This window comes from Brassica rapa, chromosome A03 (genome assembly GCF_000309985.2).
Source record: "Brassica rapa cultivar Chiifu-401-42 chromosome A03, CAAS_Brap_v3.01, whole genome shotgun sequence".
NCBI classification, from domain to species: Eukaryota; Viridiplantae; Streptophyta; class Magnoliopsida; order Brassicales; family Brassicaceae; genus Brassica; species Brassica rapa.
In genome coordinates this window covers 2,577,057-2,600,199 of record NC_024797.2, presented here as the reverse complement: position 1 = coordinate 2,600,199, position 23,143 = coordinate 2,577,057, and the positions used below count along the sequence as shown (strand labels likewise).

Below are 23,143 nucleotides of genomic sequence, written 5' to 3'. Positions count from 1 at the left end.
TGGTGTATACTTGGAGATCTATCATGACTCCCTCAGAGGTATCTTTGACTTGGAGAGTTTAGTATAGTCTCTCAGAGGTATTCTTTCACCATTGTTCATCACACAATTCTTGGTTCCTCTGTATCCATCACCAAGCAAATGGGAATGTCCCCACAAGCTATCCTTGCTAACTCCTATCCATTAGCCAACTATAAACTACCGCTGAACCATTCTAATTTTCTTTGTGGCATTTTATCAAGCACCTTGTGTGCCTTCTTGAAAACCAGGAACTTGCAGCCACAATTTAATTGTTATCAACCCAAAACAAGCATACTTAGTTCAGCGTTCCTTTTCCCAACCTATCTTAACCTCAGAATCTAAACTAGCCAGCAACTCAACCCAACACACAAATTTCCTTTTTTTTTTTTTTTTTTATCCTTTGTTCTGTCTCATGAGAAAAGAACATAGAAAATACCGTGGATAAGTGATGAAGAAGCTGACTATGTCTTTATTCTTCTCTGTCCCTTCTGGTTTTGTTTTGTCGTTGAAGAGAAACAAAACCTTTTTTTTTTTTTGTTCTTCAGACACGGACTTTGAACTATAAAAGGAGTAGAGGCTTGACTGAAAAGACAAAGCTTTTCTTTCCTTGTTTCAGACAGTAGGCGGAAGCTCTAGAAAAAAAAAAAAAATATAAGACCCATGAATCGACTGAAGCTCTGATACCATGTGAGAGTTTTGAAACTAAGATAGATTGATGCTTATAAGAGATAGAAATAGAGATATTGAAATAGCTTATTAAAGCTTTATTGAACAAGAAGTAAAGAAAGGAAAAGGCTTTAGCTTTGTCACCAAGAACACAAGAACTTGAACTGATATTTCATTAAGGATAAGAGGGGCTGCCTTTCACGGCAGCAAAATTACCTTATTCATTACATAACAACTCTATTTATACTACTACTAACTCACTTGCAAGAAACCCTATCACACATGGGTTTACATCATAGTATTGGGCTTGTTAGTATTATCTTGGGCTTGGTCTTGAAATGCTGTCTTGTGTTAATAAACGAAACATTGGATGGGCTCATCATCACTATTACATGTAGGCTTTTCAAGAGTGGAACTTACTTTCCGTTTCAAGGATCAAACATTGGGCTTAACGAAAGATAACAGTTGGGCCATTTTGGAAATGTATGCGCAATAACTCTCGACATTGTAAGAACCGAGTTCATAAATCTCTAGCAAACAAGCAGACAAGATCGAGGCGTGTGATTGTAGAACACTTCTCAGTTCTTACCAAGCTGTCATGAACAGACTATCATGCGAACAACTTAAGGGATCATATAGAAGACGATTACGGTCGCAATCAAACACAATACCAATAAGCACGCTAAGTATCTACACTCAAATACATATCACAAGAACAAGAGTTGTTTCTTCACAACATTGACACGCAAGAGCCGAAATGCTTACTACCCCTTTCAGACATTTCGACAAACACAAATTACATTAGTCCTCAGTAGCAAGCAAACACACATTATCTAAATCAACGATCATCAGCATTCCCAATACCGATGACCACAACAAACCTTAAAAGCCGAAAGTGAAATGTAGCTGCTGATCCAAAAGAGATTTTCAGATACTTGCAGCATCATCATCATTCACTTTGATCTACACACCAATGGATTACATTACATCACATCACATCACAACACAAAATAAAATACATCTCTATTTTTCTTTTCCTTTTTCAGGTTGTCTTCTCTTCCCCTCAAGAAGAGCAATCAGGACACCGTATCAACCCATTCTCATTACAATCCGGACATCTCCTGACCCTATCTTCATCCTCATCATACAGTTTCTTACTCCCACTACAATTCAAACACGGAATAAACCTTACGTCCCCACAACACCGACACACAAACCCCGGCTCTCTCACAGGGAAAGCCTTAAGAATCTTAGCAAGCTCACCAATCTCAAACAAGCTCTTAATCACATCAGCACCACCAACATACTTCCCCATTATAAAAACCTGAGGCAACGACACACTACTCTTCTCCCCCATCGCAATCTGCAGCTCCTTCCTGTAAGCAGCGTCCATAGAGACATCACGCTCGTCGATCCAAACCCTAAACCCTCTAAAGATCATCCTAACGGAGTAACAATCCTCATACGTCCGTCTGATCCCTCTCAAGCTCGTGAAAAACACCACGATCCTGTCCTCCGTACCAGGGAGACGAGTCACGGAGTTGCTTAGGCTCAGGAACGGAGATAACCGCGATTCGGATAAAACCGATTTGGTTAATTTCTGATGCTTCTGAGGAGGAGGATCGGTTGAGGATGGTTTAACGGATTTGGAGCCTTCGAATAATCTGCAAAGGTCCTTGACCTTGCCTTTGAGAGAGCTTCCGACTGATTCAACGGGGGTGTAGTATTTGGTGATGGAGGTGGTGCGGTTCAGGGAAGGGTTGAGGGACGAAGCTACTGGCCTCCCGTGATGAGTTGTCATCGACCTGCTGAAGAAACTCGTCTTCTTCAGCTCCGCGTTTTTCTCTAACCCCGCCATTTGATTCACGATCAACGATGACCTAACAGAATCAAAAACCCTACGATCAAATAGATGAATCTCAAGACTTATAAGATAACAATCGCATCCTCACCGATCGATCAGAAATGGAAATTGATGATTCCGCTCAACGTCTGCAGAGAAATTTTTTTTTTTAAAAAAACGATGTCAGTTTATCTGATTTGAGTCGTAAACGATCGGCACTACGTTTTCAAGGAAATGATGTCATACCTATGATCAAAAGAAAGATAAATCGATGGAATGATGTACGATGATGATGATGATTTGATTCTGGTGGAGAAGAAGAAGATTGTGGAGGAGGAGGAGGAGCTCTGAATTAGGCTTTTGCCTTCGTTGTAAAGCAAAAAGAAGTTTTCTGTTTCTTTTCTTTCTTTCTTATTTTTTTTTCCTGTCAAACAAATTATTATCTTTTCACAATTATTATTATCTTTCTCTTTTTAGTTTTTACTTGACGAGAAGAAATGGGACTAAAAAAAAAACGCGGTTTGCGTATTTAAAACTTTATTCGAAATTGTCAACGGTATTGGACGAACCGGATTATACGGTCTTATAGTTGGGTTTAGTAATGGGTCTTCTTATTTGGGCCTAGGATATGTAACCATATTATCTATCTATGGTTGTTGTAACAAGAAAAGAGAAAGGTTAGTAAAGACTGAGGGTGAGTTGTGTTAATTGTTTTTTTTTTTTCTGTTATCATTGGTTGTGTTTGTTAGAAGATTCATAACCACAGTTATACCAATCGTTTTAATATAGCCTTACCCGTCTAAACCGCACTAGATCGAATCTATTTGGACGCCAACTGGAAGAACATGCGAAAATAATGAGCAAAACAAGTAAAAGTAATTAAATTTGATTGAAATAGTAGTTGTAAGATTGTTTTGTGACAAAATCCACCTAACAAATAACTCAAAACGCTTTTGTTGCGACACTTGCCCCTCGTATTGTCAAGTTAGCAAAAGTGTCATATTGTGGAAGAAATGAGACCCCCAGGCCCAGGGCCAGCACGAATTTTGGAATCCTTGGAAAATAATAAGAGCTCGACAAAAACGTTGTTGTCGGTTTGCACCGAACGTTAACCAATGCAACAAGCAAGCAAACTCTTTAACCTTCTTTCCTCACCGTCCTTGTAATAAAATCGACGGTTTTAATTTCTACCAAAGCGTGCGAAAACACCCCATCATCATATGAAGCTTCTAGCATCCGCAATCTGAAAGAAGGTACAAGCTACACCTCTCTTTAATTTCTTCGTTGATGAATCGGGTGGTGTTTAATTTCAATTCGACCGAAGATTGCTCGAAACTTGAATTGCTATACTCCAATTTTTTTTTATATGTGATGAATTTTAAATCTGAAATACAAACATAACCATAAAACTTGTCTCGTTACAGGATATTTTTTTATTTGTTATGGAGATAATCTCACAGAACCTCCTGCCTCAGTGTTCTCTTGTGACTTGGAGTAGTAACAGATTGGTCCCAAATAGATCGAACATCTTGTTACCTGGTGGTGGGATCAAGAAATCAAGATTTGTGATTCGAAACGGAACTTCAGATGGTTACGTGGTCGGTGAGAATGAGGACTTGGGGAGTTTAGCCAGACGAGGAGACTCAAAATCAAAGCTTTTGATTCCTGGTTTGCCTGACCAATCAAACGGTGAAGCTGCTCGAATCACTACTTCTCACTGCGAGTGGAAGCCTAACCTCACGGTACACTACGAGAAATCTGGATGTGGCAACGTGGAGGCTCCCGCGTTGTTGTTTCTTCCTGGGTTTGGTGTTGGTTCGTTTCACTACGAGAAGCAGCTTACTGATTTGGGAAGGGATTATCGAGTGTGGGCGGTTGATTTTGTTGGACAGGGTTTGTCTCTCCCCACTCAAGATCCCACTACCACTACTAGTACTAGTACCTTATCTGAAGAAACAAGTGGCTTGGAAGATAGTGAACCGTTTTGGGGGTTTGGTGATGAAGCTCAACCATGGGCTGATCAACTCGTATACTCTCTTGATCTCTGGAGGGAACAAGTTCAATATATTGTAGAAGAGGTAAACAATACTCTCTACCACTATTCTTAAGAAAGTTGTTATTTTTTTAAAAAGTAGCATTTAATTAATAAATTAAACCAATTATAAAAAACGTTATAGTATTTAATTGGTCATTAAAAAGCTGCATTGAAATATGAAACAGAGGGAGTATTTGTCAAATTTTTTACTTTGGGGTCTTTATCAACTTTGGTTATAGGTTGTGTTTTGTCTTGGAAACTATAAGTTACTGAGTGGTTAAGAGTGTGTGGTTTTTGTTGTACAGGTTATCGGTGAGCCAGTGTACATAGCAGGGAACTCGCTTGGGGGATATGTAGCTCTCTACTTTGCAGCAACCCATCCTCATCTGGTGAAAGGTGTTACGTTGCTTAACGCGACACCTTTCTGGGGTTTCTTCCCTAATCCAGTAAGATCCCCGCGGCTAGCACGTCTCTTTCCATGGTCTGGAACATTCCCTTTGCCGGCAAGAGTTAAAAAACTCACAGAGTTGGTGTAAGTGTAACTCTTCTTCTTACCTACCTGCAAAGTAAATATTTTTCTAGCACAGTCTGAGTAATATCTTCTATGAATCGGCAGGTGGCAAAAGATAAGTGATCCTGAAAGCATAGCTGAGATACTCAAACAGGTCTACAAAGACCATTCCACCGATGTGGATAAAGTATTCTCACGTATTGTGGAGATCACGCAGCACCCGGCTGCTGCAGCGTCGTTTGCGTCGATCATGTTTGCTCCTGGTGGAGAACTATCTTTCTCCGAAGCTTTATCTAGGTATAAGACAGCTTGGTTTCTCTTGTTCTATATGTTTTTCAACCTCTATATGTTTGGTCTTATTATTTGATTGTGTTTGCTAGGTGTAAGGAGAACAATGTTCAGATATGTCTAATGTATGGAAGAGAAGATCCATGGGTGGGACCAATATGGGGAAAGAAGATAAAGAAGGAATTGCCCAACGCTCCTTACTACGAGATCAGCCCAGCGGGTCACTGCCCGCACGATGAAGTCCCTGAGGTACAAAATGAACAAGTCAAAAACTTTTCTCAAAAAAAAAACTGTGGATATGAATAATGAACCTCTTTTGAGTAGGTGGTGAACTATCTGATGCGCGGGTGGATCAAGCACCTGGAGTCTGGTGGTTTTGAAGCGCTGCCGCTATTGGAAGACGGTGAAGAAGATTGGGAGCAGTCCAGCATTGCTAGGGAGATGGAGTTTCCGAGAGGAGAAGGTTGGAAGAAGTCAGTGAAGCTTTGGTTGTACGGGTCAAAGTATTCGTTCTGGGGTGGAGTTGGAGAAGCCTTCAGAGCCAGTTTAGTAAGGGTTCTTCGAGGGAGGTCTGTATAGAAAGTAGCAAGCAGAACATGTTGGCCTTGTCTAATGTAGATAGTTGTAATCAGTGGTGCTACAATGTTGTCTGATGGAATTAAATTTCTAAATGGTCAAAATGAAAACGTTGAAGAAAAAAAAAACAATTGTGTATAGATGATCTTCCTACTTATATCATATGATCTGCACGAATTAGAATTGTGTTTGAGAGTATATGATCTGGATTCTTTGTTCGTTTAAATTTCTGAGTCATTTCAAAATCATATTTTCCTTCGTTGATAAAATTATGTGTTCACTTTTTCTAGCTCTGTACAAAAATCAATCAACTGATTTGTTATTTGTTTAGTTATTTGTTTTTTTACCAAGTCTTGCTCTGATTTTTTTTTTAGTCTTGCTCTGATTTATACCATCAACATCAAGTACAATTTTTTTTGTGGTCAAACATCAAGTACATTTTTTTTAATATTAGCGTAAAATAAATAAAAAGAAATATTGTTTTTGTCGGCAGAATAAAAAGAAATATAAAAAAAGACAATTGGTAAAGCAATAAATATATTTTTTTAAACAGTGGAAAAAAGAAGAAGAATCTCAACTGTTATGGCAACAAAAGGAAACGTGGGTCCCAGAGGAACTGGCAAACCCTCTAAATGTGGCGAAAAGGTGTCATGCAAATACTCTAAAAGAGAGAGAGAGAGGAGCACGCAAAACAGTGCTCATGCAAACACAAACACAGTTAAGTTTCTTTGTAGTTTGTACTAATCTCTCTTCTATATATTACATCCAAATATAGCAAATCTTTATGTCTTCCTTTTATAGATTGTAACCCCAAAAAAGGAGTTTCAATATCCATTTTAGGGAAGAAGAGAGATTGAAACTCCTTTTCTTTCTTCTTCTTTTTTCTCTTCTGTGCTTGAAGATGGGTCGTGGAAAAATTGAGATAAAGAGGATTGAGAATGCGAATAGCAGGCAAGTTACCTTCTCCAAGAGGCGTGCTGGTTTGCTCAAGAAAGCTCATGAGCTCTCTGTTCTTTGTGACGCTGAGGTTGCCGTCATTGTCTTCTCCAAGTCTGGCAAGCTCTTCGAGTTCTCAAGTACTAGGTGGTAATTAATCAATCGTTTTCTTGATTCCATTTTCCTTTTTGCATGTCTACGTTTGATGGCTTCTGAGAGTTAAAATGTGTTTGCTCTTGGTTAACCTGGTTCTTGCATGTTTGTTTAGATTCATTAGTCCTAATTAATCTCACATTTGCTTCTTAGATCTAATTTCTCATTTGGTTTTCAGCATGAAGAAAACACTTTTGAGATACGGAAATTATCAGATCTCTTCAGATGTTCCTGGGATTAACTGTAAAACAGAGGTTAGAAACTCATGTGGTTTTTGCCTAGACTCAACTCAAGTGTTTTTGACTGTTTTGTCTCGATGCATCAAAACTTTGTTTAGAACCAGGAGGAGTGTACAGAGGTGGACCTTTTAAAGGATGAGATCTCAATGCTTCAAGAGAAACATTTGTATGGAACCCAATCCTAATTTATATTATTTTTTCCCCAAACCATCCACCACTTTTGTGTGTCTTATATGGTTTGTCTTTGTGTGTGTTTGTAGACACATGCAGGGTAAGCGCTTGAATCTTCTGAGCTTGAAAGAGCTGCAACACCTTGAGAAGCAACTAAATTTCTCATTGATATCTGTGAGAGAGCGAAAGGTAAAAAACTAGTAATATCACTCTTCCCCATTTCTTTTCTCATTAAAAACATATTTGCATTTTTCTGAATAAAAGTTTATGTGATTTCAGGAACTATTGTTGACTAAACAACTTGAAGAGTCACGGCTTAAGGTAACTCTTGAGTTATATGAAACACTTGATTTTTCCTGATTAGCTTCTAAGCATGCAAGCTTATGTGATCACATGATTCTGATGAACCGTTTTAAGAATGCATGTCCCCTCTTTGCTGCCTATTGTATCCTTTGAGAGGGTTCATGTTGTAGCTAGCTATCTTAACTGCGTATGATGCAATAGTTGATCATCTAGAGCATTGAAACTCTGCAGGAACAGAGAGCAGAGCTGGAAAACGAGACCTTACGTAGACAGGTGAACGAAACCATTCTTATAATTTGTGTTGTATCATCTCTCATCACCAAGTCTTCTTTTTACTACTTCTAATCAGCTTCTCTTGAAAATAGGTTCAAGAACTAAGGAGTTTTCTCCCGTCGATCAACCAACACTATGCTCCATCCTACATCAGATGCTTCGCTATAGATCCTAAGAACTCACTCTTAAGCAACACTTGCTTGGGCGACATTAACTGCAGCCTCCAGAACACCAACTCAGACACAACTTTGCAACTAGGGTATGTGCTCTTTTAACTCTTTTTGCTACCATTGGTTGCACTATAGTTAGCCTTTTGTACTCTTCTAGTATACATATGCATTAACACTATTGGACTTATTAATTCTCACATGTGTTGTTTTCTTGAAGGTTGCCGGGAGAAGCACATGATACAAGGAAGAACGAAGGAGACAGAGAGAGCCCATCAAGTGATTCTGTGACAACGAGCACAACCAGAGCAACTGCACAAAGGATCAGTCTAGTTTAGAAACTATTTCATCTGAAAAAAAAAAAAAACCCAAAAGGTTCTCTGATTAGCCCTTTGCGAAATATGGAAGTGAGGTACATTATGTATCCTCTGTAGTGTGATACTTGAAGAAAACAAGAGAATGTCGTCTAACCTCACTCTTTGTCCTTTATCTTTTATTAGCTTAGTTGAGAGTGTTTAATATCCATAATCTTTTACAATTAACTTTGTGTGTTTATTAATTAATCACTAGCTACTAGAGCTTGGAATCACACATGTGAGTGCATCGCCTTCCAACTATATAATCTTTGTACAATTTAGTTGGCATAATGGATAAAACTCTTAGACACAATCCACACCCTCCATGCATGAAGGCGCAGAACCATGACAATGAAAGCTAAGAGTGTTAATGTTTTTATCGTATTATTGTTCAAACAAGTCTTCTCTGATCTAACTTGACATCAGGCTATAAAACAATCTAAAATAAAAATACAAATCGGATGTATAATTTGAATACCATCAAAATTTCATCGAAATCTACTGCTTTGTTTCAGCTAGAAATGGTTTGAACGTCAATACAACTCCCAGTGCCAAGACCGTATTCAGAATAAAGAATACCATTTGTGTGCCTGCACATTCAAAATACACCATTTTCTTCTTTATAGCCCTGAACTTATGTAAGCTAATGAACACAATAGGGATAAAATATAAAGAGATCACATTACCAGGAAGAAAAGTAGCATTCTGACGTTTCTCACTCCAAGAATATCTGCCACCAAACCCAAAAATGAGTGAAAAGTGAGAAACCTATACATCGCTTAACAAACAAGTTCTTGTCGGTGAGAAGTTATGTTAATTTGAAGCATTACATGATTCCTGCTGCGGCTGGACCTATTGCTTTAAAAAGAGACATCCCTGTCATGGCAAGCCCATTGGCTGCTCCTCTTTGGTCTTGTCCCTGTTTTTTTTTATTAAAGAATGAGGCAGGTTAGTCTTAATTCCGGTGTTACCTAAATTTTTAATTGAGTCAACGTTCTGAAAACACTTACTACGGCATTGTTTTGAAGTATGAATAAGCCAGTTATAGCAGAAACCTGCACAACTGTTGAGATGAGATACTAAATCCATAATTACACATTCTTCCAAAGTTATAATGAGAGACATACGCTTAAAACATTCTTTGCTACGGATGCACAGTTTAGCGTCAGGGTAAGGGCTAAACCAGATAACTTTGCTATTAGAGGGTAACTTGATAAGAGAACTAAACCCAGACTCTGTTGAGATATCCAAAACAAGCACAAGATTAGAACGTTCCTGCTCAATGTCACATGGTTTGTCAGTAAGAACAAGAGAGGATAGTGGTTACCCCAGATATACGAGTAACAACGATTGGTCCTAAAAGCCTCTCCGCATAAGAGTAGAGTGAAAGCTGAAAGACAAGAAGACCAAACCCTAGAAGGAAAGTAATAGTAGTGTTTAGGTGATCAGAACATTTCATTTCTGTTGAAAGGGCTAAGCATTGAGGAGTATGAACACACCAGAAAATGCAAGAACGGAACCAACATCTGCAGAGGTGTATCCCAAGCCTCCATATTTCCTGGGGCTGTTTGCCCACAATGAAAAGACCTAGCAAAGAACGAAGATATTATGTTTTTTTTTTTGGGGGGGGGGGGGGGGGGGAATAAACAAATATGAATGCGGAGGAAGTGGAGTCAAACCTCTGTGTAAGCCATATCATGGAGTGATAAGATGCAGTATACAATAATAGATGAAATCAATGGCCAGTTCTTCAGGAGAGAGTTTTTTTCATTTCTCTCTGTCACTTTATGAGACTCAGGGTCATGGGACAAAAATTTCATAGACTCATCATGTGATGATGCATCATCAGCTATCTTGTGATTGTGCAATGTTTCCTGAAGAATAAAAACAACCATTTATAGGATTAAGCTAACGCACGTTAACTAGAAATCTCAATGGAGCATGAAGAAGTAAAGTGCTTACCGGAATCCTCAGTGAGACAATGGTCACCAAAAGTGCAAAACAAGATATTACTAAGCAGGGCAAGAAGTAGGGAAACCTGCATTATGATTTATAGACCAATGAGACTAAGTTGAATGAAAGTGAAGAGGAGGTAATGAAAGTAATTACTTACTTCCCAAAAACTGATTCCTCTGAGAATAAACTTGGATATTGCTTGGCAGGCTACACGGTCCAGAGATGAAACAAGAAGCAATCAAGAAGAGTGAAACAAAAAGATTGAAATGCATTTTGTTAATGAAGAAAAACCTGAGCAAGAAAACCTCCCATAGCAGGGCCAATGATGAGTCCAATGCCCCATGCTGTGCTTACAGCTGAGAGTGCTAAACCTTGATATTCATCACGGAATATTTCTATTGCGTATGCCTGAAATTTCATCAAATGTTGATGAGCTTTGAGAAGTTAAAAATGTTAAAGAGGAGGACATGAAAAACGACCTTTATAGGACCAAGTAAGCCGTTGAAACTACCGAGGCAGAATCTGGTGATGATGGCCATCCAGAAATTTACACTTAGACCAAAGAGAGTATTGAAAATGACCCTATGACAAGAAAAAATTGAAGCATTGTTTAGATAAAATAAGAAAACAAATGTATGAGAGAAATATTAAAGAATCAAAAATGTAAAAGATTACTAACACTGACGCAGTTCCTATGAGAATTACTGGTTTTCTACCATAACGATCAGCCATGATTCCCCAGATGACAGATGTTAACGTTCGTCCAAGCATGAAAGAGCAACCTTCAAAAGGTATAGACATCATTACTTTGTACACTGATAATATAGCCTAAGGTGGTCCACCACTTGGTTATATATAACAAAAGAAGAGATCAATATGACGATGACTAACCAACAAATCCAGCATAAAACCCAATGTCCTCTTCCTTCTTTGCTATGTCAAAATCACTAATCTACCAACACAAAAAGCACACCAGATATTATGGTTACAAGTCTTTACTAATCATTACCAAACTCAACTAAGCGTGTAACAGAAAGATCCAACGTAAGTAAACTACTCACCATAAAGTAAAGGAATGGGAAAAGAGAAGAGATGGGCAGAGCTGAAACAATGAACCAAAAAAAAACAAAAACTATTTGTTAGACAAAACAAAAACATGTTCTTCTACGTAACATTATGGTATGGAGAAAGAATGTACCGGTGCAGAGGACGATGATCCAAACGGACAAAAGCTCGGAGAAAGGGAATCCTCTGCGAGACTTCTTCATCTGATCAACCTTGCAGCCAGGGCAATGCTCATGGTACATATTATTCTCCAGCAAACATTCTGTATACTCTTCGGCCATTTTTTTCAAATCAAAACCCACCTCGGGATCGATATGAATCCAGAAAAATTGGGAAGATGCAATGTGTTTTTTTTTCCTATGGAAAGGAGCCAAAATCGTCACGTTCTCTAATATTCTTCTGTCAAAACAGAAATGAAGGAATAATATTTTATTATAGAGAGTCCTCGAGGGACATGTGAGTAGGTATTAATAATGTCAACTTATTAATCTCTTTCGCATTTATATTGTTTTCAGTAAATTTATTTCCTCGTCACCTTTCAACCCTGTAAATAATGACATCCATAGAAATTATAAGACCACACTCCATGAAATATTTGTTTCAAATAATTGTAAGGGAACCTAATTGTAATTAGGTAACAATGGTTATTTTGACCAAAAGAAAAAAAAGGTAACAATCGTTATGTGGTGGTGATATATGAGATATGTTTGGTGAAAACAAAATGTGAGTTTTTTTGGTCAATGTGATTATGCTTCTCAGGAATGCAAAGGTTCGGCGCCCATATTTTGAAATTTGACTAAAAGAGAGATTATTTACCTTTTTGATGGCCTGGCTTTTATTATGGGGTCAAAGTGTCAAACCTCATTGTCTGTGATTATAATCTTATACTAGATTTTGACCCGCGCTTAAAAGCGCGGGTTATTTTTCAGTTGATAAAAATATATGATATGAATTAGTATTTTAGTTTTATTATACATTATTATGTTACAAAATTATTATTATGTATTGATTAGACTCAGTGCGTCTGTTATTTTATAATAAATTATTTTCAATTAGATGAGAACAATACTTTTATATTAAGTTTGGACCCGTCGTCGAACCAGTAAACACGATGACTTGTACATAAGCTGGTTTAGATTTAATGAAAACTCGTTAATTTAAAGCATGCAAACTTCGAAAAAACATGCAATCAAGTGTGACCCGGCATTTGGTTTATATGGTAGAAAAAAAATAATCTTCAATAATATTTTAAGAGATGAATGAAACTTCTAATATATTAATGTAATAAAAAATAATTTAACGTAAATATATATAATTTTGTTTTACCAAATGATTTGCTAAAGTGTTTTTTTTTATTAAATTTGATTTTGTAAATATTTAGAATTATATAATGTTAGATGACATGATATAATATGTTGTATGATATATGATTTCATTTTAATAATTGATATCTAAATATTATATATCCATCTTTGAGCATAATATATGATGTATATAACGTTATTGAATAACAACAATAACATTGGATGATAATAAGAAAAATAATTAGAGAAGTGTATCGTACAAAATGAGAAATAATAATAGGATTTATTTAAACTATTTATAGTTATTGTAATTAATGGTAGGATAAAAAATAAAGAGTTTTATATAGATGTTATAAATTTTTTTATAAATATTTTTAAAAATATTTTCTTTTAATAATATAAATTTTCAATCGCATCTATAATATATTCTTATCAAAAATCATTATAACAATATATTTAGAATATATATATTTAGAATATGTTATTAAACTAAATTAGAGAAATATAAGGTAATTGATTATTGCATAGTTAGAGAAATATAAGGTAATTGACTATTGCATGGTTAGAGAAATATAAGGTGAGACCAAAAAAAATAGTTAAGTTTAATTAAAGGGTCCAACAACTTTTCATAGGTAGATTTTTTAAAACTCCTTCCCTTTTAATAGTATAGATTGTAACAGTCAACTTTACTTTTTCTTCATTTTTTTTGGTAAAATACTTTTTTTTTTCATTTTATTAACCTTCAATACAACAAGTTTTATTCTCTTCTAATTTTGACTCCCAAACGCATCTCAGTTCAATAACTTTGACTCCAACGCGTTTTCCATAAAGTTAGCTAACTAACTTTCTTTTCTTACATTTATCAAATTTTCACTATGTAATTTATCATGTGCTGGAGAAAAATTTCATTCATGCAACACGTGAAATCAAATCCATATAGAATCTCCCAGTAATTGGTCTCTCATGCCATTCTATCCGGTAGATCTGATCCTTCACCCAACTACTGGTAGCGTTTAAAAGTTCTTGACCAATGCAACCACCACGACTCAACCGTGCAATGGATTTAATAAGGAACAGTACTATTGTACTTACATTTGATGTGCCTTATCATGTCATTGATGTTTCTGTAATCTTTTGGTCCAAAATTAGACAATGCAAAACAAAAGTAAAAAAAAAAAACTGAAATCCTAAGGTTAGTGAAATTCGATAACTTTTTATTCAATCTAAACTTAAAAGAATCGACGAGTCGCATATATTTCACTATCACCACAAACTCCAATAAATTTCAACTTCTAGCTGTTTTAAGAAATGGCTTGAACGTGAGAGCTACACCGACCACGACTATCACATTCAGGACGAAGAATACCATATGTGATCCTGCACATGTGTTCAATTTATTTGTGTTTAAGCATAAGTATTATTTGAGCATCATAAACCATGGCTAAAAAAACTTATGTGCATGAAACCTGGTAGAAATGAGGCATTCAGTCTCCTCTCGCTCAACGAAAATCTGCCATCAATAGAGATTTGTGTATTCAAGACATTATTACTGCTTTAATCCACGTAGTATATGTTCATTCAGAAGAGTCACTTACAAGATGCCAGCTCCAGCTGGTCCAACGGTCTTAAAGAGAGACATCGCAGTCATAGCAATTCCATTAGCCGCCCCTCTTTGCCTCTGATCCTGTTGTTTTATTACACAAAAATATAGTAAAAGTTTAAGTTAAGAGAGAGTTGGTCTACGGGTTACGAAAGATAAAACAATGTTTTATTTGTTTTACCACAGCTTTGTTTTGTAGGATCAACAAACCAGTTATGGCAGACACCTGAAAGGATCATAAGCACGCAAGAAATATTTTATCATGGCCTGTCCTTTTTTTATATGTAAACCATATACACACAAAGGAGAAAGAGGGAAAGGATTAGGTTTTACTTTTGAACTTACACTTAGTACATTGATGAGGATTGATGCACAGTTCAACATTAAGCTTTGACTGAGACCTGATAAGTTAGCTATAAATGGATAACTCATTTGTATTGGTATCATCAATGCCTGAAACAAAAGAAATCGTCAGAAGAAGATCTGCCTCTTGTTGCACTCAAATGCACTAGTATAATATGCAGATAAGCATCAAAGAGAATATCAACTAACCCCAGCAAAACGGGTGACCAGCACAGGTCCTAGCAGTCCCTCCGCCAAAGGATAAACAAAGACTTGAAAGCAGAATAGGCCGAGACCTAATGCAGATTTTTTTATGAGTACACAATATCAATTTTATTAGTAAGGATTCAACTCATTCATGACTGCTTAACTACTCACAAATCAAAGCAGACTCTAATCGACATTTTCACAAGTTCTTATCACTAAAACACGAGACATATCAAGGATGTTATGCATACCTGAGATTGCAAGAACTGTACCGACATCATTGGTTGAGTAGTTAAGACCTCCATATTTCCTTGGACTATTAGCCCATAAAGCAAATATCTGCATAGTCAAATCCCAAGTGATGAAGATTTTTTGTTCAGACAAAAAGCACAAGACTATGAAATAATAATGGATCTAATACTTACCTCAGAGTATGCAGTATCATGTAGACACAACACACAATAGACAATGATAGATGACATTAGAGGCCAATTCTTCAACAGAGGCCCTTGAGAAGCCTTTTCGTGTTTTTCTGTCTTCCCGGTAGAGTCATGAGCTGCAGCTTCAATTATTTCATACGAGTCATCATCTAAGGTGTGGTCTTGTTTATGATTGTGCAGTGTTTCCTACTCAGAGAGAGAGAGAGAGAGAGAGAGACATAAAGACACTGGCTCGTTAGAGAACTCTGTGAGAAATATAGAAACAAAGAAGAGTAGACAATGAATACCGGAATGAAGCAACATAGTAATGTCACAACCAATGCAAAAGCTGATATGGTAAAGCAAGGCAACGCATACGGGAACCTGCATTGCGATTCACATATTTAAACCATGAGGTTCCACTTAACTGTTAAATCATAGGAGTAAGAATACACACCTCCCAAAAATGGATTCTTTAGAGAACACATTTGGATATTTGTCTGCCGGCTGATAACATTTGAAAATGCATTAATCAGAGCGGTACAAAGCTTAAAATGAAGCAAGGCGAGATTGAGACCTGATATAGCCTTCAAGCATTTAGATGGTAAGGAATGGATGTCATGATCAAACTTACCTGTGCTAAAAAGCCTCCTAGAGCAGGGCCAATGATCAGGCCAATGCCCCAAGCAGTACTAACCTGAAGTAGATAAAGTTACCAGCGTCATGACACCAACAGTCAAAACATGAAAGAAAATATATCTGAGGGGAGAAGCTCACAGCTGACATTGCTGTTGCTTGATATTCATCACGAAATATCTCTGATGCATATGCCTAAAGAATTTCACATTAACGATATTAGAAAATTGCAAATGACAATTTGGTGTGCAGAACAAAATTATAAACCAAGGGTTGAAAGAGGCAGCAAAGAGGTCACCTTCATTGTTCCAAGCAAACAGTTGAAACTACCTAGAAGAAACCTCGTGCCAATTGCCATCCAGAAGTTTAAGCTCAAGCCAAAGAGAGCATTGAAAACGGCACTGCAAAAAAAACAACATAAACAGTTAATTAAACATGAAAAGTGAGATAGATTACAAAGTCAAAAAAATCTTAAAGGACACTAACATGGAGATAGTTCCCAAGAGTATGATAGGTTTTCTTCCATAACGATCAGCTACAATCCCCCAGAAAATTGACGTTAATGCTCTGCCAAACATGAATGAGCACGCTACAAAGCAGAAAGAAAGAGACCAATTAGAACAAATGGTAATGCATAGTTACAAGTGACTTGAGGAAATGTTATCTCACCTATAAATCCAGCATAGAACCCAATATCTTTCTCTGTCTTTGCAACACCAAAATCCTCAATCTATGAAAACAAATTAAAGGAGACATTATAAGTGTCTTGCAAGCGACGTGGTAAGGCTGTTAAGCTCTGTAATCAAATTGCGCACCATGTAATAGAGGAAGGGATACAATGAGGAGATGGGCAGAGCTGCAACACACATGAATTCAAATGAGAGAAAGCAATGAGAAATTGCATAATGAATCATCACATAGCAAAAAAACAATTAGCCAATCATTTTCCTTAATCTCTTGTTCGAACTAGTCGACAAGGTCATGTTTAAATAAACAAAACTAGTCTTGTCCCTCTGACACCAAACTCATAGAAGAGACAAAGTTTAACAGAATGAAAGCGGTTTGAGAAACAAAGAAGCACTTACAAGTGGAGAGGACGACAATCCAAACGAAGGAAAGCTCCAAATAAGGATATCCTGTCCGGAGCTGCTTCATCTTCTCGACCTTGCATCCAGGACATCCCTCGTGGTACGTCGTCTGCTTCTCTAACAACGCCTCCTTGTATTCATCCGCCATTTTTCACCACTCTCCGATTCAACTCAGGAAATCACCAGGAGCCTTATAATTCAATGAGAAGTAACCTAAGAAATATGGAAATAAAGAGAGGAATTAATGTAGAATAGAATCGAAAACGGCAACATAATATATTCATAACCGTAAAGGAAGATTCAATGAGTACCACACAGATTCTCCCTATCGTCCTGGAGTAGAAAGACAGATTCTCTAGTGAATACATGTATGTATTAAGAGTGCCTATATATATAATACAGAATGGAGCTAAAGGGCAAAAAAAGGTGGTCACACTCACAAGTGTCATCTTAAGCTCTTCAAAATGTTCACGGACCTAAGGAAGGGTCCTCTACACCCCGTTCTGTAATTCACTCATCAATTTCCTCACTGAAAATTACAAAATTAATATTCAAATTTTGAAAAGTAATTAGTTTATTTAAAGTAATACGTAAATCTTATTATATACGTATGATAATATATAGTTAAGGGATACAGGAACCGTAGGTAGGAATGTTTTTTGAAGTCACATGAGAGATAATGGAGACATGAAGAAAGAGACAACTGAAAGTTCGTGGATATATATCACAATATAGAAAAACTAAACAATGTTCTCAGCCTCATCTAGTCATCTACTTGGAATGCTTTATCCCATTGTGCAAATCAAATTCCACCACGTGTGTATTATAATGTTTTTTGATTTTTGTAGATTATAACGTTATTGTGCACTGGATCTATCTTTCTCTAATGTTTGTTTCAACAATGATCGTTTGTATTGTTAGGGGATAAGATGCATCATCCTGCTTTGAGATTACACTTTTGATGCACTGCGAGAATGATACATTCGTGGACTTTCGAAAAGAAAAAAAAACGTCATAGAAGGACGTACAAGCCTGCTTCGGAATCAAAACTGAAAGGCTTTGGCAATTGCACTAAGCCGCCTCAAAGGTCGAAAAGTCTACTTTTTTTTTAAAAGCTAAAAAACACTGATTATGTATTATCTATGACATCTAATGCCTGACGTTCTATGCGTGACGCCCAGAGCCGGCCTTGGAAGTAAGCCAATGAAGCTTGTGCTTCCGGCCACCAAATATTAACAAAATAAACGGCCACACATGGACATTAAGTACTCAGTAGCCTAGTGGTTGGCTTGTGAATACAAGTATTACAGTTCACGAGTTCGAATATCTCCAGCCACATATTTTATTTTGGCTTCTGGCTTCATAAATACTAGGACCGGCTCTGGTGACGCCTTTAGTGCTTTGAGACTTTTATCACGAATAGACTGCTTTACCAATTCCATGCATGTATAGATAAGATAGTAGTGTACTTAGTTGACTCGGTCTCGGTGTGTGTCGTTCGTCCAAAGGCGGCGATAGTGATAGGTAAGTGGAAAAATTTCCACGTCAGCGATATTAGTGGAGCCCATAATGAGGAGCCAAAGAGATACGCGTGTTGCCCACACAGCTTGCCTACAACCGCGCGGTTCTCCCACCCTCCAGCACGTGGGGTCAAAGACAGTGACACTCGATCCTACGTGGAAACCCAGTCATGTAAAAACAATACTCTAATTTTGATGGGCCTTTTATTTGGGCCCAAAAACCATTGAAAATTTTGAGCAACAAGCATAAGATACCCAGTCCAAGTTTTGGACTTTCATAAGATTTCCCTAACGATCTTATTATGCTAATTAATTTCTTCGAAAACTATCTAGTCCGGTGGTGATGGTAAACCGATCTTCATCGATTTTAGTCTCTCCTTCATGGAAAACATTCCAAAGAGAGAGAAAAAATAATTGTAAAAACCGGGAGTGAAATTAATTTAGACAATGGTTTAAGTTAAAAAAATAGCTTACGAATCATTAACGTAACGGCTCCAAAAAAAACTACTTACTAAATGTTGGTGGGCTTTTTATGTGATGTGTGACGATACACTGTGCCACGCTGTAAGATTTGACGGACTTTTGTCGTCATCTCTTTTATTATTATAAATAAATAAATAAAGGTGAAGCCAAGTCACAGGTAAGCTCTTCCCCACTAACTGCTTACTACTCCGATTCATTCGAGAGAGTTTCAGGTAAGTCTTCTCCTCCGTCGATACATCTTCTCCTACGATTCTCATATTCCATTCTCGCGTTTGTGATTGCAGATCTCCGTTCGTTGCACAATGTCGAAGTCTGGAGCTATGGATCTCGCCTCGAACCTTGGTGGAAAGATCGATAAATCCGATGTTCTCACCGCCGTCGAAAAGTACGTTTGTTTCCTCTCGATCGTAAACGTAGTTTCGTTCTCCGATTCAATTAAACAACACTCGTTTTGTTTACCATGCATATTGATATTAGTGGATCCACTATATCGTTACGAGAATCTATTTCTATCCAATTTTTTGTTTGTTTGTGTTTTTTTTTGCCAATTAATGGAAAATAATGCATTGAATATTCTTTGGAAGTGAGCTTTCGATACAGCAGAAAAAGGAAGGGATACTGAGATGGTCCCTCTTTCTTGTGCTGTATCTTATATTTGACGTGTATTTGGCTGTTGTCACGCTCTGGAGGGCCCGACTCGTTGTTTTTTCTCTTGGCCATTAACGACTTTTGGTTAAAAAGATAACAAAAAAAAATATTGGGTTGCTTCTAGTTTCATCTCTCGAAGATGTAGAAATGTATGCGTCTAGACGATGATTTTCTTACTGGACATTATACTAACTTATAGTGATTCGACGACGATTCAGGTATGAGCAATATCATGAATTCCACGGAGGAGACGAGGAAGAGCGAAAAGCTAATTACACTGACATGGTATATAATCCCTACTAATATATGTTTTCAGCACTTTAAGACATTTCATTTTCTTAATAATTCCTAATGCCTGATTACGTCTCTCTCTCTCTCTGCTTTGATGACAAGCGTATATGCACTTCTCACCCTTTGAATGAGCTTATCATTAGTGTTCATCTTCTTTACAGATATAATAGTAGTAGTAAGCCAGGTATTGAAATGAATCATGCTGACTAATCAACTACTAACAATATTGCAGGTTAATAAGTACTATGATCTTGCTACTAGCTTTTATGAGTACGGATGGGGAGAGTCCTTCCATTTTGCACACAGGTCAATATCTTAGACCGTTTCCACTTTTCTAAAACTCCGTTTGAAGTTCTACCGATAAATCTTTCTTTCTTGCTGCCACAGACATCGATACTACTCTAGTTATATTTAATTAGCGTGAGTTTTTTTGTGGGTTTGCAGATGGAACGGAGAATCACTTCGAGAGAGTATCAAACGTCACGAGCACTTTCTTGCTCTTCAGCTTGGTGTTAAACCAGGACAAAAGGTTTGATAACTTTAGCTGAGCGCTCGAAAAGTGGAACCTTCACCATCAGTTGCTCATTTCCTCCCTTTATATTTCTCAACAGGTACTGGATGTAGGATGCGGAATTGGTGGACCACTGAGAGAAATTGCACGATTCAGGTAAAATGATCACACATTATTATTTTCATCCTCTACACTAGATTTAGAGTACATGTCATGGTTAGAGCATCTCCAACCCCACTCTATTTTTCACTCTAAAATAGAGTTTAGAGTAGAAAATGCTCCAATGGTACTCTATTTCTCACTCTATAATAGAGTGAAAAATAGGTTTACTCCAAATATAGAGTAACTTGTTTTTTTTTTGTTCATCACTCTATTTTCTACTCTAAAATAGAGTACCATTGGAGCAAAATCAAACTCTATTATAGAGTTACTCTATTTTAGAGTAAAAGATAGAGTAAGCCATTGGAGATGGTCTTAGGAAAGTATTTCAATAATATAAATTCTGTTTGTGTTTGCTCTCTTACAGCAATTCATCTGTTACCGGGATCAACAATAATGAATACCAGATCACCAGAGGCAAGGTAACATATCTATATTTGTGTTAGATAATGCATTCCTTTTCCTGGAAATGCTTGGAAGTGTTATTTCCTTTCTTTGAATTTGTTTTTGATTAATTCAAGAATGTGGACTATGTGACTCTACTTTCCATCATTTAATATCTGGTCTTTTTCATTAGTGCCTGTTATATAATTCACATTGGCATTCCTTTTCCTCGCAGGAACTAAACCGACTTGCAGGTGTCGACAAGACATGCAACTTTGTCAAGGTCAGTTGATTTCAAGGTTCTTGTATTTACTACATAAGTTGTAATTCCTCTGTTTGACAGGAAAATACTTTGTAACTGGCAACGTGATGAGGGTCTTGCTTTGTTAATCTTCCAGGCTGACTTCATGAAGATGCCATTCCCTGAAAACACTTTTGATGCTGTTTATGCTATAGAGGCAACCTGTCACGCACCTGATGCAGTAAGTCAAATTATAAACATCTATTTGTTTGTTTTCTTCCCTGCATTCATAATTCGTCATTATGATCTCAACAACAGTATGGATGCTACAAAGAGATCTACAGAGTGCTAAAGCCGGGGCAATGTTTTGCTGCCTATGAGTGGTGCATGACTGATGCATTTGACCCTGACAACGCCCAACATCAGAAGATAAAGGTTTAGTGTGGTCTCTTGCATCTATCCATACATATTATGTGTGATCTATTCTCGACATGAATAAAGCAAAGAGTGCATTGTGCAGGCAGAGATAGAGATTGGAGATGGTCTCCCTGACATCAGGCTGACTTCAAAATGCCTCGAAGCTCTGAAGCAGGCCGGTTTTGAAGTAAGTATCATCTAACTACAGATCCTCTCTATTTCCTAAGTCAAACAGTTCAACATCTAAAGATACTATTATCATCTGCGTTGTTGTAAAGGTAATATGGGAAAAGGATCTGGCCAAGGACTCGCCAGTCCCATGGTACTTACCTCTGGACAAAAATCACTTCTCGCTCAGTAGCTTCCGCCTAACAGCTGTTGGACGATTCATAACCAAAAACATGGTAAGAAGAAAGAACTTGCTCTGACTCAACTGCCATATCTCACCAGCTAATACTGTTAGTTGTTCATATATCCCAACTTGTCATTGTTGTTTATAGGTGAAGCTCCTTGAGTACATAAGACTGGCACCTAAAGGAAGCCAAAGGGTATCAAATTTTCTGGAGAAGGCAGCAGAAGGATTAGTCGACGGTGGAAGGTGAGAGAATCCCAACTTATATATCATTCCCCTTCAAGATTTAAAAACTAGATCTGTTTTCCTAAGGCGAAAATGCTAAATCAATGTGTGTGTGTTATAACAGGAGAGAGATATTCACGCCAATGTATTTCTTCTTGGCCCGCAAGCCAGAATGAGCCTGGTGAGAGATGCTTGTCCGTAGGTCGAGTGAAGTTTGTTCTGTTTCATCTCCTTTTGTTGCAGCGTTTCTCTCATTTCCTAAAAAGAAAGACCTTGTTGCAACTTTGTTTTGGATAAGTCTTAACATGTCACGTGCTGCAACTCTGTCACTGAGTCACGTGCATATGCGCAAAATATCTTGGAATCCTTTATCTCTTTCTATTTTAGATCTCAGAAACTTCATTTCTCGACTTCTGTTATGATCCAAACGTGGAAACACTTCCACGAACAGACGTGGTCCTTAGATTATATTTTTGGGTTTACTGAGATTCGCTTAGACAAATGGTAAAAAGATAATGTTCCCCCTCTTATTAAAGTCCTTAGAGCACCCGCAACCGTGGATTTTGATCAATCCTTAGACCAAATCCGTAGGATTAGGGTATTAAAAAAATAATATTTATGCTTAATGGAGGAAGGACTGGGCCGTCGCGAGGGTTTAGACGGATCGAATCCTTAGACACGTGGCTTCTTCTGAGTGGGTGCGTGGGCTATGCGTTTGGGTGGGGTCAAAAAAAAAAGTCATTTTCCATCGAAACCGAAA

At 37.4% G+C, this 23,143-nt stretch overlaps 6 protein-coding genes across 8 annotated transcripts; 3 read left to right on the top strand and 3 right to left on the bottom strand.

Annotated features, from left to right (window-relative positions):
• Positions 1 to 1,320: 1,320 nt before the first annotated feature.
• On the bottom strand, positions 1,321 to 3,225 carry LOC103856033 (uncharacterized protein At5g39865). The gene is made up of 3 exons (XM_009133114.3): positions 2,774 to 3,225; positions 2,637 to 2,676; positions 1,321 to 2,564 (listed from the first exon to the last, which is right to left on the bottom strand). Exon 3 carries the CDS (start codon positions 2,540 to 2,542, stop codon positions 1,748 to 1,750), a length of 795 nt encoding a protein of 264 aa, XP_009131362.1. The 5' UTR covers positions 2,543 to 2,564; positions 2,637 to 2,676; positions 2,774 to 3,225; the 3' UTR covers positions 1,321 to 1,747.
• A 312-nt stretch (positions 3,226 to 3,537) lies between these two features.
• LOC103856032 (pheophytinase, chloroplastic) lies at positions 3,538 to 6,135 on the top strand. Its single transcript, XM_009133113.3, has 6 exons — positions 3,538 to 3,780; positions 3,952 to 4,605; positions 4,868 to 5,094; positions 5,179 to 5,370; positions 5,454 to 5,610; positions 5,686 to 6,135. The coding sequence occupies exons 2-6, from the start codon at positions 3,970 to 3,972 to the stop codon at positions 5,938 to 5,940; spliced, it is 1,467 nt and encodes a 488-aa protein (XP_009131361.1). The 5' UTR covers positions 3,538 to 3,780; positions 3,952 to 3,969; the 3' UTR covers positions 5,941 to 6,135.
• A 249-nt stretch (positions 6,136 to 6,384) lies between these two features.
• LOC103856031 (agamous-like MADS-box protein AGL15) lies at positions 6,385 to 8,717 on the top strand. Of its 2 annotated transcripts, none has more exons than XM_009133112.3 (8): positions 6,385 to 7,020; positions 7,205 to 7,280; positions 7,364 to 7,431; positions 7,526 to 7,625; positions 7,716 to 7,757; positions 7,971 to 8,012; positions 8,105 to 8,271; positions 8,400 to 8,717. In XM_009133112.3, exons 1-8 carry the CDS (start codon positions 6,839 to 6,841, stop codon positions 8,515 to 8,517), a joined length of 795 nt encoding a protein of 264 aa, XP_009131360.1. In that variant the 5' UTR covers positions 6,385 to 6,838; the 3' UTR covers positions 8,518 to 8,717. The 2 variants fall into 2 exon arrangements, with proteins under 2 accessions (XP_009131360.1, XP_009131359.1); XM_009133111.3 differs by having other exon boundaries at positions 6,385 to 7,023.
• Positions 8,718 to 8,901: 184 nt separating this feature from the next.
• On the bottom strand, positions 8,902 to 12,976 carry LOC103856030 (protein ZINC INDUCED FACILITATOR-LIKE 1). Its single transcript, XM_009133110.3, has 16 exons — positions 11,690 to 12,976; positions 11,553 to 11,593; positions 11,383 to 11,443; positions 11,171 to 11,273; positions 10,971 to 11,073; positions 10,783 to 10,899; positions 10,649 to 10,698; positions 10,498 to 10,573; positions 10,215 to 10,409; positions 10,035 to 10,122; positions 9,863 to 9,948; positions 9,663 to 9,770; positions 9,546 to 9,590; positions 9,366 to 9,454; positions 9,222 to 9,265; positions 8,902 to 9,125 (listed from the first exon to the last, which is right to left on the bottom strand). Exons 1-16 carry the CDS (start codon positions 11,835 to 11,837, stop codon positions 9,034 to 9,036), a joined length of 1,446 nt encoding a protein of 481 aa, XP_009131358.1. The 5' UTR covers positions 11,838 to 12,976; the 3' UTR covers positions 8,902 to 9,033.
• Positions 12,977 to 13,867: 891 nt separating this feature from the next.
• Positions 13,868 to 18,151, bottom strand: LOC103856029 (protein ZINC INDUCED FACILITATOR 1). 2 transcript variants are annotated; one of them, XM_033286579.1, is made up of 18 exons: positions 17,440 to 18,151; positions 17,150 to 17,365; positions 16,880 to 16,920; positions 16,734 to 16,794; positions 16,551 to 16,653; positions 16,363 to 16,465; positions 16,206 to 16,259; positions 16,063 to 16,125; positions 15,886 to 15,935; positions 15,737 to 15,812; positions 15,435 to 15,635; positions 15,261 to 15,348; positions 15,013 to 15,098; positions 14,806 to 14,913; positions 14,642 to 14,686; positions 14,456 to 14,544; positions 14,327 to 14,370; positions 13,868 to 14,237 (listed from the first exon to the last, which is right to left on the bottom strand). In XM_033286579.1, exons 2-18 carry the CDS (start codon positions 17,298 to 17,300, stop codon positions 14,146 to 14,148), a joined length of 1,455 nt encoding a protein of 484 aa, XP_033142470.1. In that variant the 5' UTR covers positions 17,301 to 17,365; positions 17,440 to 18,151; the 3' UTR covers positions 13,868 to 14,145. The 2 variants fall into 2 exon arrangements, with proteins under 2 accessions (XP_033142470.1, XP_009131357.1); XM_009133109.3 differs by having other exon boundaries at positions 17,464 to 18,144.
• A 1,026-nt stretch (positions 18,152 to 19,177) lies between these two features.
• On the top strand, positions 19,178 to 22,795 carry LOC103856028 (cycloartenol-C-24-methyltransferase). Its single transcript, XM_009133108.3, has 14 exons — positions 19,178 to 19,367; positions 19,440 to 19,540; positions 20,022 to 20,088; positions 20,327 to 20,400; positions 20,539 to 20,623; positions 20,706 to 20,761; positions 21,132 to 21,186; positions 21,384 to 21,431; positions 21,547 to 21,630; positions 21,708 to 21,824; positions 21,910 to 21,993; positions 22,085 to 22,210; positions 22,307 to 22,404; positions 22,508 to 22,795. Exons 2-14 carry the CDS (start codon positions 19,458 to 19,460, stop codon positions 22,557 to 22,559), a joined length of 1,029 nt encoding a protein of 342 aa, XP_009131356.1. The 5' UTR covers positions 19,178 to 19,367; positions 19,440 to 19,457; the 3' UTR covers positions 22,560 to 22,795.
• The last annotated feature ends 348 nt before the right edge of the window (positions 22,796 to 23,143 follow it).

What these genes read in the sequence shown, in the direction of transcription:
- LOC103856031 (XM_009133111.3), top strand. Translation starts at nt 6,839, where the DNA reads ATGGGTCGTGGAAAAATTGAGATAAAGAGGATTGAGAATGCGAATAGC. An exon ending in ATGCTTCAAGAGAAACATTT is followed by an intron (nt 7,432 to 7,525) that starts GTATGGAACCCA and finishes GTGTGTTTGTAG; the next exon opens with ACACATGCAGGGTAAGCGCT. An exon ending in TTGAAGAGTCACGGCTTAAG is followed by an intron (nt 7,758 to 7,970) that starts GTAACTCTTGAG and finishes GAAACTCTGCAG; the next exon opens with GAACAGAGAGCAGAGCTGGA.
- LOC103856028 (XM_009133108.3), top strand. Translation starts at nt 19,458, where the DNA reads ATGTCGAAGTCTGGAGCTATGGATCTCGCCTCGAACCTTGGTGGAAAG. An exon ending in TCCTTCCATTTTGCACACAG is followed by an intron (nt 20,401 to 20,538) that starts GTCAATATCTTA and finishes GTGGGTTTGCAG; the next exon opens with ATGGAACGGAGAATCACTTC. An exon ending in TGAAGCAGGCCGGTTTTGAA is followed by an intron (nt 21,994 to 22,084) that starts GTAAGTATCATC and finishes GTTGTTGTAAAG; the next exon opens with GTAATATGGGAAAAGGATCT.
- LOC103856032 (XM_009133113.3), top strand. Translation starts at nt 3,970, where the DNA reads ATGGAGATAATCTCACAGAACCTCCTGCCTCAGTGTTCTCTTGTGACT. An exon ending in TTCTCCGAAGCTTTATCTAG is followed by an intron (nt 5,371 to 5,453) that starts GTATAAGACAGC and finishes TGTGTTTGCTAG; the next exon opens with GTGTAAGGAGAACAATGTTC. An exon ending in CGCACGATGAAGTCCCTGAG is followed by an intron (nt 5,611 to 5,685) that starts GTACAAAATGAA and finishes TCTTTTGAGTAG; the next exon opens with GTGGTGAACTATCTGATGCG.
- LOC103856030 (XM_009133110.3), bottom strand. Translation starts at nt 11,837, where the DNA reads ATGGCCGAAGAGTATACAGAATGTTTGCTGGAGAATAATATGTACCAT. An exon ending in TCCCATTCCTTTACTTTATG is followed by an intron (nt 11,444 to 11,552) that starts GTGAGTAGTTTA and finishes TTGTGTTGGTAG; the next exon opens with ATTAGTGATTTTGACATAGC. An exon ending in GAGGAATCAGTTTTTGGGAA is followed by an intron (nt 10,574 to 10,648) that starts GTAAGTAATTAC and finishes ATCATAATGCAG; the next exon opens with GTTTCCCTACTTCTTGCCCT.
- LOC103856033 (XM_009133114.3), bottom strand. Translation starts at nt 2,542, where the DNA reads ATGGCGGGGTTAGAGAAAAACGCGGAGCTGAAGAAGACGAGTTTCTTC.
- LOC103856029 (XM_033286579.1), bottom strand. Translation starts at nt 17,300, where the DNA reads ATGGCGGATGAATACAAGGAGGCGTTGTTAGAGAAGCAGACGACGTAC. An exon ending in GTTTGCTTGGAACAATGAAG is followed by an intron (nt 16,260 to 16,362) that starts GTGACCTCTTTG and finishes GAAATTCTTTAG; the next exon opens with GCATATGCATCAGAGATATT. An exon ending in CCAGCTGGAGCTGGCATCTT is followed by an intron (nt 14,371 to 14,455) that starts GTAAGTGACTCT and finishes TATTGATGGCAG; the next exon opens with ATTTTCGTTGAGCGAGAGGA.